This window comes from Brienomyrus brachyistius, chromosome 9, assembly GCF_023856365.1.
Source record: "Brienomyrus brachyistius isolate T26 chromosome 9, BBRACH_0.4, whole genome shotgun sequence".
NCBI lineage: Eukaryota > Metazoa > Chordata > Actinopteri > Osteoglossiformes > Mormyridae > Brienomyrus > Brienomyrus brachyistius.
Window position 1 is genome coordinate 21,185,252 of NC_064541.1, and position 17,124 is coordinate 21,202,375.

Genomic DNA, 17,124 nt, shown 5'->3' on the forward strand with positions numbered 1-17,124 from the left:
AGGGGGGTGACTGCCCAAAGGAGCAGGGGCTGCAGTTACTCTTCGCTCAAAGCAAAGATGGCACCTTTTCTCTCGGGCTCAACTTTTTGTTTCATGTCAACTTGTCCTTGTTACCTTTAGGTTTAAAAATTTTTTTTGTAGCACTATAACTTTTTTTCATGATGACATGCAGGCCTGTTTTATATTTCCTTTACTGAACTTGACTGGCCGAAGAGGTATTTCTAGTGCTCTCGTTTGTGTGCGAGCAGTGACGTATGTCTTGGGTTTTATTTCGATTGCACAAATGAAATATGAATGTTTGACAAGAAATTCAGTATTTGCAGGAGGCACGTTTTCTTATTTTGAATTTCTTTTTCGCAATGACTATGGCACCTTCTTAAACCGAATACAAATCACAGGATCTCTCTGTTTAACTTGACTGTTGTTGGCGTCTAGTCAGACTTGCGTTGGCGAACTGCCGCATTTCGCACTCAGGCTGAGAACCTGACTGACCCACATAGTGCTTTAATTCCACTGGATTTCTGCTTTTGTGGACTGTTTGGGTCTCATTCAAATCAGTACAAAATAGACCCTTATTTTTGTCATCAAAATTATTATTGTTAATTTTTTAATTAGCGATATGTATCCACTGGAAATGGCAAAAGATGCACCAGTAAAGTAGAAATTCAGAGGGCCAGGTTCTCGCTGCCTGTTCGGCCGTGAGGAGTAGCTGCATGGTTGTGTGGGCCTGTGTAGGAAATACTCTACAATTCCCCAGGAGCAAATCAGCCAGGCACTCCGCAAACATCATTTGTCACTTTATTAGCCCTTCATCTATGATTCGTTGCCCTGAGGGGGACGTCACGCTGTGGGTGAACTGGGCCAGCCACGTTTTTGTATCGTTTTGCTTTGACGTGCTTTGGGCATTTTCCAGACTGGACTGCATCAACGGAATACTGGAACAGACCAGTCGGTGTGTGAAGTGGATGATGCCGACGTCAGACTTCGAGGCGAAATCGGCAGCAGTGCCCTGATTAATGTTAGCCCACTGATCTCTGGTCAGCTTTGCAGCGTCATCTTACCGTTTGTCCTCTTTACACATCAGTAAAGAAAAATAAAAGTCCCCTCATCCCTAGTTGCCGGTTTGTTTTTATAAACACTTCGCTTCCTTTCCTTGGTATAAATTTCCCTTTTGTGTCCAAAAATTGTAAAATGCTGTATAAGGGTGTGAGTTCTCTATTATAAGAAGCTACTATCATGAATATCTTGTGTCCTGTTTAAATTTGAACTGAATACCCAAAGCAGTGTAAGACTTCCCTCTTGTGATAGGCCTCCTTGAAAGACCATCCCCTTTGATTGGTCAGTTGTTTGATAGTACTGTTTTTTCCCCACAATCGATGTACATTCATCCTCCAGTATATTCTTATTCATTCTGTCATCATTTATTCTTCTCTTTCTGTTAAGGATTTTGGACAGTCAAAAAAGGGGGCTGTCTTGAAACGGGACGCCATGGTGATGTCAGAGCTAGCAATGGGACCGCAGTACGACTACAGCGGTACCTGGTTTATTGTTACCATTTTTTTCCAGTACAGGTGCGCAAATGGTTATGTGAATTAAGATTAAGTCTTCCATTCTGAAAGGGTGCAGAGACCAGCCTGGTTTCTGGCTACTTGGCATTGGACGGAGGCAGCACAAGCATCTCAGGCCAATAGCAAAGTGGGTTTTAAGAGGGAATGTTCCGCACCTTAGAGGAGAAATTGAGCATACAGGCATAATTAACAGCTTTCATTGTGAAACACGATCTTACTTCACTGGCTTTGTTTCCATCTGTGTGAATTTGCTCTGTAATTTTAGTGTAAAATATTGTACTTGCACTAGCTTTTTTAAGAAACAAAAAAACAACAAAAAAGAGAATCGAAATTCTATTTTCTAATTGTGGTGTGTCTGTTTGTCGGATACACTGAAGTCTGTTTAATGGATTTTATGGTCCTTTTCTTTGACGGTGCTTGCAAGTTTTCTAGGTAGAAATTATATCATTATTACAAATAAAACAATATTTGATTCAGAATTTGAACGGATTTGTTTTAAAAAAGGAAAAAAAATGTCTGTATACCAGTACAAGTTTATTGTTCCAGTATACTCGTACTAATAAAATAACAGTGCCAATTCCTATTGCCTTTTTCTTAAGTGTCTCCAGCATTTAAATCATGGCATTGCTGAGGTCAAATATTGCTGAGGTCATATATTGCTGAGGTCATATATTGCTGAGGTCATATATTGCTGAGGTCATATATATATATATACGTGTATCAGTTTTATTACTGATAACCGCAGAATGGCACCTTGATATGTGAAATATCAGGAAGTTATTCCTTGGCGAGTCTGAGTGAAATCTCAAATTGAAGCAGTTTGAGTCAAGAGTCGAGTCAAACTCTTTCCATCATTTTTGCTGTCAAGTCACAAGTCATCAAATTTGTGACTCGAGTCTATGTCAAGTTGTAATTTGAGTCCCTACCTATGTCAGTTTTTTACATTTAGTGATTAAAACTTGCTACATACAGCAAAAGCCACCACACTAAGTCATAGGACACATTCTTTACACACAGAGAAAGGTTGGAAAGAGAAGCTCCACTCTGTCAGTTTTTATGTCTGCGTCTGTGATGCATCTTTCTAACAAACTATCTCGGGAGACCTTGCATTCAATCAGTTGAAAATGCAGATAGCAGAAAAATTGATATACACTGAAATATACGCAGAAATTATATAAAGGACATTATGGTATCCAGAGGGGAAGTACAACCTCAAGTTTTCTCGAGTCATAGGGTCCAAGTTGGACCCAAGGCTCGAGTATTTGCCCTTGAGTCCAAGTCTTTCCATCAGTTTTTCAGAATTGAGCTGGAAGTCATCCAGTTTGTAACTTGAGTCTGAGTCAAGTCAGAGGTCAGTGACACGAGTCCCTACTTCTGTGAAATATCAGTGAAGGTAAATATGGCCCAATAATGACCTGATGTAAATAATCAGCAGAATTAGCAATTCACATTCAAATCAGGATGTCACTAGTCACAGTCTTTAGCTTTGCCTTTAATTTCCAAACAGATTCCATACATAGACCCTCTGTCAGAAACAAAAGCCAAACCCATTTAATCTCTGCAGCTTGTTCTTTGGCAAAAAGCAATTTATCACAGCACGCTGAAACGCAACGTCATGCAAAGGCAGCTGAAAGATTCATTCCTCTTGCAGAGCTGCACTGCTAACATGTGTAACTAATGAAAGTTTGGTACTGAAGGTGGAAAAAAAGGTGTGTAGAGTACGCGGCGGTACAACCACTAGTCACCACTAGGCGGAGACATAACTCTGTTCAGCCGTTCATAAAAGTCACTGGATTGACGGCGCATGTTGTAGTTCTACTGAGTCATTACATAATAATTAAAATGACACTTATTGGTTCGTAATCTCTTCATATATGATCTTTTAACTGAAATCCTTTAAAGTTATACCAGATATAGGACCACACAAAGTCATCAAATGGGCCTGATACCTGACCCCAGGCCACCATTATCCATGCTTACACATTCATGTGGCTCCTAGGGTCAGGACCCCTGCAAGCATTCCCCTTTCTCCCACCTTATGGAAATGTCACATGGTTACTGGCCAAGGAATATGTCAGCTGAAAACCAAACCACCCAAAACATTGTTCAGAATCTTTTCAATTCAAGTTTTGTATCAGTGAAGACATGCGCATGGGAGTGTAACACCTGCTTCTACATACATTAGCCACATTCAGAATTCTGCTTGTGTCTGAGACAAATTCTATATTCTGGTGTTGTCACAGAGTGAGCTTTTCCATTTTGCACTGTCAGCCGAACATCTAAGGGACATGCAAATCTCTCTATAGTCAGACAAGGAGTCTCCTTACATTCAACACAGGAGTCCTGAGTGAAATACAGACGATTTGCTGTGATACCAAACTATGGCTTTGTCAGATGGGACAGACGCCTGTACCAAACTAAATCTGTTTCCCAGCGCAGGTCACGTTGTGTACTTGGCGCCTAGTGTAAAGAGACCATGAATGATCTGAGGGCCGTACAAAAATGGCTGTTCACCTGCCCCAAAATCTGCGGTGTGGGTCATGCTGGGAGTGGAGTGTGGGAGCTGCTGGGCGTGAGTGCACTGACTAGCAGAACATGTTACTCGACTGCTGAGTGACCCTGATGAAGGTCGTCCGTTGGCTCAGCTCCTTCAGCTTCGTGGCCCCCACGTAGGTGCAGGTGGAGCGCAGTCCCCCCAGGATGTCCAGGATGGTGTTCTCTACGTCGCCCCTATAGGGCACCTCTACTGTCCTGCCCTCAGATGCCCTGAAGAGAAAGGCGGGTAAAAACTAAACACTGCTATGTCAATGTAGCATAAAAACCCAGCATACTCAAGATATGCTAATATGATGCTCTAACTGACAAAATTTCCAATATATTTTGAAATCCACTCACCTGATTAATGTGCAATAAAAATATACTGCGGTAGAAACCATCAGTGAAGTAAATGCACTGAGGGAATTTGGTGTCACATTTAGCTAGTGATTATGAATTCTTTTGAGTGAAGGTGTGGGCTGGAAAGGGAAACATATTTTACACATGCTTGCATGACTTGGCATATATTAGCATTCCTTACAATTCATTAGCATGAATTAGCATCGTCTTTCACTTGACTGTGTCAGCAGGTGCTCCTCGCTAGGATGTGTGTCCGGGTACCTGTACTCTGCCACTCCCCCCATGTACTTCTTCATGGCTGTGTCGGAGCTCATCCCGTAGAAAAGCTTCACCTTCTTGCCGTTCTTCTCAATGACGTCGCCTGCACATTGGTCGTGTCCTGCCAGCATTCCTCCCAGCATTACAAAATCTGCCCCCGCCCCTGTCAGCAAGCCCAAGCATGAGCAGACACAGTGAGGAAAATATAATAATCAGTACTCACGAACTGTACTACATTAATGAAGTCAAACCTGGTCACTGAAATTATCACAGGAGCATAGAATACTGAAGAGGCTCTCACCCACCTGGAGGGGGTCACGACATGATTTCCACGACTTATGTATAAAATTTAAAAACATGAAGAAATATTATCCCCCATGACTTACCAACTGATTAGGGTTTGTGTACCTCTGTGATCATAGGAGCTATGTTGTCGTGAGGAATTGCCCTTGCTTACAGTCTCCCGAGGGAAGTTAGTCCCAGGTGAGCGGCCAGATTAAGTGCAATGTGCAAAGACCCCCATAAGAAGTAAAATAGAGAGAGATGTAACTCCACCCAGACTGGGGAGACTGGGGCCCTGCCCTGGGGCCAAGCCTGGGGAGGGAGTACATGGGCAAGGGCCTGGCGGCCGGGCTGCTACCTGTAGGGCTCGGCCAGGCATAGCCAGGAAATGATTACATGGGTCCACCCTCCTGTGGGTCCGCCACCTGCTGGAAGGGGTGTGGGGGTCGGGTGCAGCATAGATGGGGTGGCAATTGAAGGTAGGGGCTTCAGCAGACTGATTTTTGGCGATCAAATCTGGCTATAGGTACATGGACCATAACCTTTCTGGTGGGAAAGGAGTCTGAGCTGGTGTAGGAGGTAGAGAGACACTCGGGCTCGGGCTCTGGAATCAAACTCTTGGAGAGGGGCTGGACTCTATTCCACTCTGGAGTTGCCTATGATGAGAGGGGGCAGGCAGGTGTAGGTCTACTTATAGCCCCCCGGTTCAGTGCCAGTACGCTGGAGTTTACCCTGGTTTACGAGAGGGTCGCTTTCCTTTTACTTCACGTTAGGGGATGGGCTCTGTCTGTGCACCAAACACCAGTACAGAGTATCCAGCTTTCGTGGAGACCTTGCATGTGGTGCTAGAAGAGGTGCTCTGTTATTGGATTCAATTAATTACCATCTGGTGGGGAGTTGGTAGTGTACTGTTGACCTCAACTGGGCATATAGTCAAACAGTGGAAGGAAAATTTTGAGGATCTCCTAAATGCCACTGACACACTGCCTTTGGAGGACATAGAGCTGGAAGACTCTGAGAAGGATTTACCCACCACGGGAGCTGAAGTCACTGAAATAGTCAAAAAACTCTGGTGGTAAGACCCCAGGGGAGGATGAGATTCACCCTGCGTTCTTGAAAGCTCTTCATGTTGTTGGGCTGTCTTGGCTGACATACCTCTTCACCACTGCGTGGAGGTTGGGAACAGTGCCTTTGGATTGGCAGGCTGGGGTCATGGCCCCAATCTTTAAGAAATGGGACCGGAAGATGTGTTCCAACTTCAGGGGGATCACACTCTTCAGCCTCCCTGGGAAGGGGACTCAGGACTTTATTAAAGCAAAGCCAGGGTACTGGAGAGGAGAGTCCATCCATTTGGTTGAACTTCGGATCTGGGAGGAACATTGTGGATTTTTGCCTGGTTGAGGAAAGCTGAACCTGCTCTTTACCCTCACAGGGACACTGGAGGGTTCTTGGAAGTTTGCCTAACCAGTCTATGTGTGTTTTGTGGACTTGGAAAAGGCATATGGTCAGGTCCCTTGGGGGGTCCTACATGAGGTGCTTCAGGAGTATAGGATATGGGGTCCACTGTTGTGCGTCATCAGGTCCCTTTATGAACACAGTGAGAGTTTGGTTCACATTTCCAGTAGTCAGAATTGTTCCTGGTGGGTGTTGGACTCCACCAGGGCTGCTCTTTGTCACCCATTCTGTTCATAACATTTACGGATATAATTTCTAAGTGTAGCCAAGGGGCAGAGAGGATCAGGTTTGGTGGCCTCAGGATCGCGTCTTCGCCTTTTGCAGATGGTGTGGTCCTGTTGACTTCATCGGGCTGTGACCTACAGCATGCCCTGGGGTGGTCTGCAGCTGAGTGTGACACATATGGGATGAGGATCAGCAAATCTGAGGCCATGGTATTCGACCCAAAAAGGCTGGATTGCCCTCCTCTGGTGGGGTATGAGTTACTGCCTCAAGTGGAGGAGTTTAAGTCTCTTGGGGCCTTGTTGACAAGTGAGGGAAGGAGAAAGTGTGAGATTGAGCAGTGTATTGGTGAAGCGTCGGTAGAAATGCGGGCGCTGTGCTGTTCAGTCGCGGTGCTGCTCCTCCTCTACATCGAAAGGAGTCAGTTGAGGTAGTTCAGGCACCTAAGTAGTATGCTCCCTGTATGCCTCCCTGGGACGATGACCTCTTTACCACATTGCCTCCCCATCCCTGGAGCGCCCTCTGGTGGTGCTGTGGCAGCAAACTCACCATAAGGTGCACGAGTGACATGCATGGGCGTATGCAAGTCATAACCAGAGTCCTGCTCCCAGTCACATCTGAGAGACTGCTGTTCCATGCAAGGACTTTCGGAATCCATTTGCTCCCTACAGTAGCTGGTCGCGACACTAATTATAAAATTCAAAACTAGCTCAAGGACAAGGAGAGGGCACTTGAAACCAAGAGCTATTCACAGATTTTTCCAATTTATAATTTTTTCTGAAATCAACCAGAGAGGATGTGTCAAAAAATGAATCCATCTCAGCTAAACTCTCAGAAATATTTTCAAGAACCATGCTGTATTTCTGCCCTCTGACTGTGTGCCCTAAACTCAGTGCTGAAATCATTCTAGTGCTGAAAGCTTCTCTAAGCTTCTTTGAAAAGGCTGGTTTATTGACGTCCGCCTCCATTAGGCTTTGCACCAAATCTTAGCTGATACTCACCAAATGCTTTGGCCACATCACCAGGACAGCTACAGCCTCCATCCTTGTGAACAAGATAAACCATGGGTGGATCTCAACACTGAAAACACTTCTTCTCATTCTGGGATAACATTCTCCATAATATATAAAGTCTATATGATGGATAAAGGAGTGTTTATTAGCTTGGCTAAAATAAAATGTTTAAAATGCATAATTTTATATGAAACATACAAAAAACTGTATGGTAGCTGCACATTTTCCCTTGATGGTATGTGAGATCTTAGGTGAAATTTGAATTTCTGACCCAAAGTTCATTTCAGTTGTTGATAAATGAGATTAACTCAGCTGTAAACGTAACAGTATCTCAGTTCTGAAAAATGAGCAGTATCACCTCAGGTATGCCAAGCAAGCTTGCACAAGGCGTGATGAGTAAGAGAGAAGGGAGGTGGCGTCTTAGGGAACTCACCGAAATGATGTGTCCCTTTAAGCCATGAGCTGAGTCTGCACATTCAATGATGGCGCTCAGTTGAGGGTATCCAACCCCGGTCTTCATGCGGGTTGTGCAAACAGAACCTGTTGCAATATGACACACAAGCTTCTTGTATAAACTTGTGCCTAAATTCCACAGTATGCACGGTACTCCTTAGCACCAATGTTGAGGATGACTGATTTTTGAGACCTGATCCTATTTGGACAGGATGTGAGAAGATGGGGGGGGGGGGGGGGCACTGACCTGGCCCGATGCCTACTTTAATGATGTCAGCCCCCGAGAGAATCAGCTCCTCCACCATCTCCCCGGTTACCACATTTCCAGCCTATCAAGCGGTAGAGAGCATCATGGGACCGTGTGTGTGTGTGTGTGTGTGTGTGTGTGTGTGTGTGTGTGTGTGTATATATATATATATATATATATATATATATATATATATATATATATATATATATATATATATATATTTATATATAATGTTTTGTTGTGCATGGACAATAACAATAAAGATATATTCTATTTTATTCTATTCTATTCTATTCTATTCTATTCTATTCATTTGTTTATCTAAGAAAGCCTGGATGAAGGTAAAGGCCCTTACCATAATGGTATGGTTGGGGAACTTGCCCCGGACGGTCTTAACAAATTCAATAAAGTGCTCCGAGTAGCCATTGGCCACGTCCAAGCAGATGTACTTGATGGCGGGCACAGCCTTCAGGATGGTACACAGCTTCTCAAAGTCTACTTGGCTGCTGCCAGAGCTGACTGCTACATGCTGAGGAGAGAGGATGGGTCACCTTCTTTATTTATGTGCTTTTCAGCTAGTATCTCTTGCCAATTAACAGCTAAATGCTATAAAACATTACGAAAAGTGTAAGATATATTTCGGAAAAGTCGATTGTACGTTACATGGCATTGATTTTACTCGTGGATCGTAATAGATACATTAAGAAATTAGCATTTGACTTCAGAGCAATCAATCTCAGTTTAACTGTTAACTATTTATGACTGAACAGTGAGGTACGCTGGTGCCATATCTCCATCACAGCACGGTAACCGTATGGACCACAGGAATGCCAGTTTTATGGCTCTCCCTGTTCTTCCACTCTTGACTCACCTCCAAACATTCTGGACACCTGTCTGCAAAGGCCTTCCAGTCCTCTACGGAGTAGTGTTTATGTACAGCTGTAAAGAGGGTGTGCTACAGTGGGGGAGGAAAAGGGAAAAAGCTCAATGTCAAGCTCAAGCATGACCGACCTCGCCCACCCACCCCATGTCGATGCGGCCTCCAGAGGGGGGACTCACTTTGCACAATGCCTGTGCGATCTCAAAGGTGCCGGTGGTGTCCATGTTGGCCGCAATGATGGGGATGCCATGGTACTGCTGCTGGGAATTTCGGAATGTGAATGTTCTCTGCAGGTCCACCTGGACAGCGAGAGACTACTGTAAGGGCCACCATTACCCATAAGTCTCCAGGGCAGTAGCCCAGGGCAGACACAGTGGCCTAATCAACTGGTTCTTCAACTACTCTTCTTAACAGGTTGAGAGTTTTTGGGGGTCTAACAATGAGGCTTTAAGACAGTAAATCAGCACATTCCAATAGGGGCAGCATCAGACAGGATGCCCTTATATTCTCAAATAATTTTTTACTAGGTAAATACTACATGCATGCAGATGCAGTACACATTATACCAGCTTAGTTAAAAAAAGGAGCAAGATACTATTCAATATGGGTGAAGTCCATCTCCGTGAAGTGATTAATGTCAGGACCATAAATATTTGTACAGAGACAAAGTTTTAATTTCCAAGTTCCATACATCATCACAATGAACTTTAAAATAAACAAGTCAGATGCAGTTGAAGTGCAGACTTTCAGCTTTAATTCAGCGGGTAGAACAAAAACATTGCATAAAAATGTGGGGAACTAAAGTAAGGCTGCAACGATTCATCGAGTAACTCGAATAACTCGATTACAAAAAATCCTCGATGCAAATTCTTTGCTCCGATGCTTCGTGTAATCCGCACGACTACTTACTGCTTAGTGATCAGTGTGTTTCACCGGGAGGATTATTACTGTCGCACACTGTGCTTACGCTGCATTACGTGTAGCAGGTTTGATTTGATGGCGCAATGGAGGAAGACAGGGAAAATAGTGAGGAAAGTCAGAGAAAAATGTCTAGAGTTTTGGACCATTATAAACAAAAGAAAAACGAAAATACTGTACAGTGTGTTCATTGTAAAACCGAATTAGCTTACCATAATAGCACAACGTCAATGATTCAACATCTCAACAGAAAGCACCCAGTCTATGCATCCAGTCCACAGAGCGGAACCGGTACAAGGTAAGCGCGAGCGTTTCACTCACATTCGCGGCTAAAATAGACCTGCGATAGAAACAAATTTATGGGCATATGTGTGAATAAGAAAAGTATAACAAGATTCAGCCCAAGCAGCCCCTATTTTTCCTCAAAAAACACTGATAACACAACAGCAGTGACAATGATGCTATCGTAGTTTAACATGGAGCTGGAGCCCGTCTATACACTAAGCGCAAAGAGACGGTTCCGTTTCAGAGATGGTGAACTCAGGTGGAGTGACGGAAAACAGCAGCAGTGTTTATATTCGCTACTAAACCTTTACTGGTAAAGAGCTGGCGAGAGTCCGTAATCAAACCAGCTGTTCAACAAGCTGAAAGGTGAAGAAAAGCGATGATTTCTGCTGCTCCCATCCAGCGCCGTTTGTCTTACATAGCAGCAAGGCTACAGTAAAGCTATACAAGTTAAAATAGAAGCTGTTTATATGCAGATAAACTGTTAGCTTAGTTTGACACAATATTTAAATCTGGCAACTTGCAGCAGGCTGAGAGCAGCCGTACGTCACACTTTGTCACAGTGATACCTGCAGCCAGCATGCAGGGGTGAGTCTAAATGGGAGCATGGGGTGTACTCAGCTAGATCTAGTTCAAGGCTTTAGTAATATTATTCTGCAGATTTAGATTAATCTGAATAATATTACATAATTATAATAATAGTAATAATATAGTATAAATAGCAGAGTGCTTTCAGTGTGTTCCGGCAACATCTATATCATCAAAACGTCTGTTTTCTGCAGCAGGAAGCCTCAGTTCTGAGCATGTTGATATGCTCACTTTTCTTCATTGCAACCGCCACATGCCCCTTTAACGGCTGACACACACACACACACACACACACACACACACACACTCATTCTCTAACACACTTACACACACATGAACATGCACACACCAGTCCTACCTCATCCAGTAGATACAATCTTGTCAGAACTTTTATATGCCTGATATAAATGTACAAGAATACAGAGAGTAATTTTAATTTATGCCTTAGTTTAAGATATATGTATACCTTTTTCGGTAATTTTGTGAATTGTTGTATGGAGTTCAATCATCGAAAATGTTTCTAAAGAGGAAACCCATGAGATGTTCATTTTAACCTGCTAATTTTTTCTCTTTTGAATAGTTACTTTTGCTCTTTAATAAAACAAAAGTATTTCTTATCCGATTACTCGATTTAATCGATGGAATAGTCGATAGAATACTTGATCACTAAAATAATCGATAGCTGCAGCCCTAAAGTATTTTTTCTACACAATCCCCTCCTTTCAAAAGTAATTGGACAAATTAATATAACTGCAAATAAAATGTTCAGTTCTAATACTTAGTTGAAAACCCTTTGCACGCAATGACTGCCTGAAGTCTTGAACTCAAGTACATGACCAGACGCTGGGTTTCCTCCTTTTTAATGCTCTGCCAGGCCTTTACTGCAGCAGCTTTCATTTGCTGTTTGTTTGAAGGTCTTTCTGTCTGTAGTTTAGTCTTTAGCAAGTGAAATGCATGTTCAGTGGGGTTGAGATCAGGTGACTGACTTGGCCATTCGAGAATATTCCACTTCTTTGCTTTAATAAAGTCCTGGGTTGCTTTCGCTGTGTGTTTTGGGTCATTGTCCATCTGTATTATGAAACGCCGCCCAATCAATTTGGCTGCACTTGGCTGGATTTGAGCAGACATGATGTCTCTGAACACCTCAACATTTATTCGGCTGCTTCCATCCTGTGTCACATCATTAAGAAACACTAAGGACCCAGTGCCACTGGCAGCCATGCGCACCCAAGCCATCACACTGCTTCCACCATGTTTTACAGATGATGCGGTGTTCTTTGTTTCATCTGTTGAAAGAATGCTGGTCTAAAACTGTGCTGGCTTTTTTAGATGTTTTTTTGCAAAGTCCAATCTAGCCTTTCTATACTTAAAGCTTATGAGTGGCTTACATCTTGCAGTGAACCCTCTGCATTTGCTTTCATGCAGTCTTCTCTTTATGATAGACTTTGGATATTGATACGCCTACCTCCTGGAGAGTGTTGTTCACTTGGAAATGATTCTGCGATCATCCACCACTATTGTTGTCCATGGACGTCCAGACCTTTTTGGGTTTCTGAGGTCACCAATTCTTTCTTTCTTTCTTTCTTTCTTTCTTTCTCAGAATGTACGAAACAGGGATGGATTTTGCCACTCCTAATGTTGTGGCAATCTCTCGATTTGTTTTTGTCTGTTTTCGCAGCCTAAGGATGGCCTGTTTTACCTGCATACTGAGTTCCTTTAACCGCATGTTGTATGTTCACACCTTAATCTTCCAAATGCAAACAAGACACCTCAGATCAACTCCAGACCTTTAATCTGCTTCATTGATAATGAAAGAATGGAGGAATTGCCCTCACCTGTCCATGAAATAGCTTTTGAGTGAGTTGTCCAATTACTTTTGGCCCCTTTAAAAAGATGGTGTTACATGTTAATGAGCTGAAACTCCTAAACCCTTCATCCGGTTTGAATGTGGATCTGAGAGTCTACACTTTATGTCCGTGCCCATTGTATAACTTCAATTGGAATATATTTCAGTAAACAGGTAAAATAGTAAAACTATTAAAATAAATATGGACCTAACTGTATTTTGCTGCTGTCATACAACTGGCAGGGTCTGGTCATAGCTATACAGCCCAAACAAAGGCACCTTCCAGAACATTCTGCCTTAGGCAGGAATGCAGACCAACCCAATGGCCAGACCACAGCCAACTCACAAAGGAACCAGCCAGCATGACGAGGCACAAAAAAAGGATTCGCCTCTCCTTTTATGTTATGTTAATGTAGACATCCTGATGCTATCTTTGTATTCAAGTTTTCATCTTTTTTTTAACTATATGTTGTATTTATTCAATATTTATTTATGCAATTTTGATCCCTCTTTAAAGTGTGAATCTGTTCCCTACACCATACTCTGCATGTAAATTAAGAAACTGAATAATATCCCAGTCTGACTGCTTAATATGCACCTGGTGTTTTGATCAGTGCCATCATCAGCAGTTAACGTCTCCATGCATCCTCCTAGGAAATGGCATAACCGCGTTACAGCTGAGCACACGGCTGTCCACGGCCCATAAAAGATTCAGGACCCGGATCCTCCTGACAAAGAGGCACTAAATAATTTATGGAGCTGAGTGAAATGGATCCTGGAACGTAATGTGCAGGTCCCTGGGTTTAGACAATCAGAGTCGATTCTCTCTCCTCTGATAGCCTGGCCTCCAACCAGAGCCCTGATATGTTAATCAATAGCTAAACTAATACATGGAGGTACAGAGCTATGTTCCTTTCTATTATAGGGCAGCACAGGTCAGTATAAAGAATTTCAAGCATTCAGGAGTTTCAGCCACGATTGTTGCAATGGTAAGCAGTGCACAAATTTCCTTAAATCATTTACTAGAGAAAAGGATTTCGGGGAAAGTGGTGAAGGAACAGAAAACCAAGCAAATGTAGGACAGATGCAAGGTTAACAAACATACACAGAACATGCAACTCCTGTTAAAATACATTTGCTTTCAGGATAAATAACTACATTTTTCTACGCTGCCAAAAAATGCAGACTGAAGGCAAATGCAAACAATCACGATCCATAGAAGGAATAGAAAACAAACAGCTTGTCTGGTTATTCATTAAGACATTTGATTTGTGGAGTGAAACAAAGTGAAGATAAGACACTCTTTCAATAAACGGAGCCTTGAAGGTCTCGCTCCTAACCGAAAGACAAGGCTACAGGTGCCATCGGGCCTGGCGATGGTTTGGGCAAGACAGAGACGGATGCTGAGAGGAGGTACCCCTACCTCTCTGCGATAATGTCATGCAGCAAGGGGAAGAAGGGAGTGGTTTGTTTACCTCCACTGGGTACATGGATCAATATCCACACTGCTGTGTATCTCCTGTGTATTTCAGGGAATTAGTGATTTATAGCGAAACTGGCTTTTGCTAAACACAGTCACTCTGTAACGTCACAGAGGTACTATTTGTTTGGAGCATACATTTTGCGTGGATCACTGGGAATGTGTTCATTTGGTGCAAAGTGTTTTGAATGAATGCTGAAAGCCAGTCAAATTCAGCACCAGTTTCTTGGTACGAATGCATTGATCTTGCAGGGACAGTTGTGTTTTTTCGTAATTCAGCAGTAACTGATGAGAAATCCGCATTCAATGGATGACCAGTCTGCTAGGAGGTTTCAAAGTGATAGTAGCATTGTATCTTTTAGTTTAAAATTGGGCCCTGTGCCGGCAAGGCCTAAGGCAGGTAACCCGGAAGCAGCGAGACAGGAGTCACGGAGGCGGTAACATGGATGTGCCCCCCTTAAAGGTCATCCACAGTCACATACACCCAGGCTGTGAGCTGGACGGGGGGCAGCTGGTGCGGTATTCGGTGGCGATCGACGATCTATAATACCTCACAGGAACCACACAGCAGACATGTGACGACCGGGTGACGACCGGGTGACGACCGGGTGACGACCGGGTGACGACCGGGTGACGACCGGGTGACTGGGGGAGGACTGAGAGAGGCGACTTACCTCCAGGCGGCTCTTCAGGCTGCTCCGTTTGGGTCGCAGTAGGACGTCTTTGAAGTCCAGCTTGAGGTCGACGTCTACCCGCGGCATGGCGATGGACCTGAAGGTGGTCAATGCGGCCTTCCTGAGCCTGGCTGCAATGGTGTCGGGCCACGGGCCCCCGAGGCCCAGCCTCAAACTCCAAGCGCCTCGGACGTTTACAATTTGCAGGGAGCTGCCGCAAACCTAGCCCGCATTGCCTTGTCTTTCAAGGCCTCTCTCCTCTCTCTCTTTCCTCTCACTCGCTGCCCCCCACCCCTTCCTTTTCCTCTCCGATCGCAGAGCTGCTGCAGCTATAGGAGCTGCTCCCTGGCCAGCTGACACAGTGACTGCGGAGGATAGCCGGCACTGCGGTACTGCACAGGGAAGCACTGGTGCAGTATGGGAGGGGACAAAAAAGAAAAAAGGAAAGAAAAAAAACGGCTGGTGTGGGTAGGACACAGTGAAATCAATACCCTGGGCGAGTGCATGCACACGCTACACGCATGTGTGGAGGGAGAGGAGAGAAGTGAAGAGGAGCAAGAGAGAGAGAGAGAAACAGGAGGTGACTGCGTGTAACACACAGTTGCTTAGCGCATGCATTAAGAAATACGTTTATTAAAAAAAAAAAAATCACATTGACACTGTCAATATTTTAAGGACAGATTGTCATAACGTTCATCATGACGTGATTTCCCAGTAAAAGATGCCACCATAATTTTCACCAGCCACTAGGGGACGCTGACAATTTGATAATGAGCTGTCCTATCTACAGTAGCTGAAATTAAGTGAAAAACCACGTTTGGCCACAAGGTGGAGTTTAAAAAAAAGGTCGCTGGTTTTCAGGTAAAGAAAGGGAATAAGTAAACGTGTATCACTGTAAAATGTGTTGTAAGATACACACAAAAATAGGACACAACCAGCAGAAAAAGGCATATCGAGACACTAATTAAGCCGATTACTGAAGTTACAAAAAACTAAATATTTTTAACCAGTGCCGGTGTTCATAATAAATAGCTCGACAAAACAAATATTTTTTTTCAAAGAAAAATGAGACAATGAAATACTGAAAATATGGACCACAACAGCATCCATAACCCAGCGTTTACGTACTACCGTACTTTCCATCTCAATGAGCCGGAGACATATATAGCAAGGATAATGACAGACGAGTATAAAAAGAAACAATGAAGTATGGACAGTGACTAACATTACCTAAAAGCCCTGTTTAACAAGCTTACTTATTACCTCTTATTCCTGCTGGTGTCTGATCAGGACACAGGAAAGGAGCCTGGCATTGCAGCCCGGAACTTTGCAGGTGCAGGTGCAATGCAGGACACGCGCGTAGCCATCACCATGCGCTGCAGCAGCCAGCAGACGCACCTTTCTAACGCATGATCGGGAGAAACATCTAGACGGAGTGCGTATGGCTTTAAGGGTGCTTGATGGATCATGAAAAGCAATACATCCCCTAAGTCTTGTTGGAGATATTTTCTAACCTTCCCCCAGTCCACTCACTTTCTATTAAATCGAAGAGTGATTAGTTCTGTATATTCCTGTGATTTCTGCAGGTTTCAAACGCTGTTATTGTATGTAATATGGAAAGTAGGAACAGCATTAAGCGATATTTGACGCCAGGTGCATTGGCAGAAATAATTCTGTGTGTGGGGGTAGTTACCGTCATGTTAAAACACATCGACAATGTATTGATTGTGCCACTGCTTCTATAAGCCTATGAATGATCTAATCGGTGATGAATCAGGATTTCTGCATCATATTCGTGTCCAATTTTGTAATTTGTTCATTATAAATTAAGTGGTGTCTGAACACCATTATGCGCATCTTTGATCCACGATATCCGTCGTTTCTAGCAACTTGCGGAAGCATAAGACTATCGAATTATGTAGGAAATCAAGCAGTTACATAAGATGCTGTGTACAATGTACAGAGGAATCCCTTCTAGGAAGTGAATGAACTCATCGCTGGACGGTTGGATCGAACCGTTGAATACCCCCCTCCTCCCAATCTATCCACTTTGGTAT

The 17,124-nt window shown here is 43.6% G+C and overlaps 1 protein-coding gene across 4 annotated transcripts; it reads right to left on the reverse strand.

Moving 5' to 3' along the window:
- Positions 1-3,039: 3,039 nt before the first annotated feature.
- Positions 3,040-17,058, reverse strand: LOC125748731 (GMP reductase 1-like). Of its 4 annotated transcripts, none has more exons than XM_049025236.1 (10): positions 16,331-17,058; positions 15,068-15,164; positions 9,456-9,575; positions 9,268-9,351; positions 8,752-8,925; positions 8,394-8,475; positions 8,127-8,233; positions 7,682-7,724; positions 4,725-4,884; positions 3,040-4,334 (listed from the first exon to the last, which is right to left on the reverse strand). In XM_049025236.1, exons 2-10 carry the CDS (start codon positions 15,152-15,154, stop codon positions 4,154-4,156), a joined length of 1,038 nt encoding a protein of 345 aa, XP_048881193.1. In that variant the 5' UTR covers positions 15,155-15,164; positions 16,331-17,058; the 3' UTR covers positions 3,040-4,153. The 4 variants fall into 4 exon arrangements, 2 of the variants coding, with proteins under 2 accessions (XP_048881193.1, XP_048881194.1); XR_007399662.1 differs by lacking the exon at positions 16,331-17,058 and adding an exon at positions 4,464-4,582 and having other exon boundaries at positions 4,200-4,334; positions 15,068-15,390; XM_049025237.1 differs by lacking the exon at positions 16,331-17,058 and having other exon boundaries at positions 4,197-4,582; positions 15,068-15,429.
- Positions 17,059-17,124: the final 66 nt, after the last annotated feature.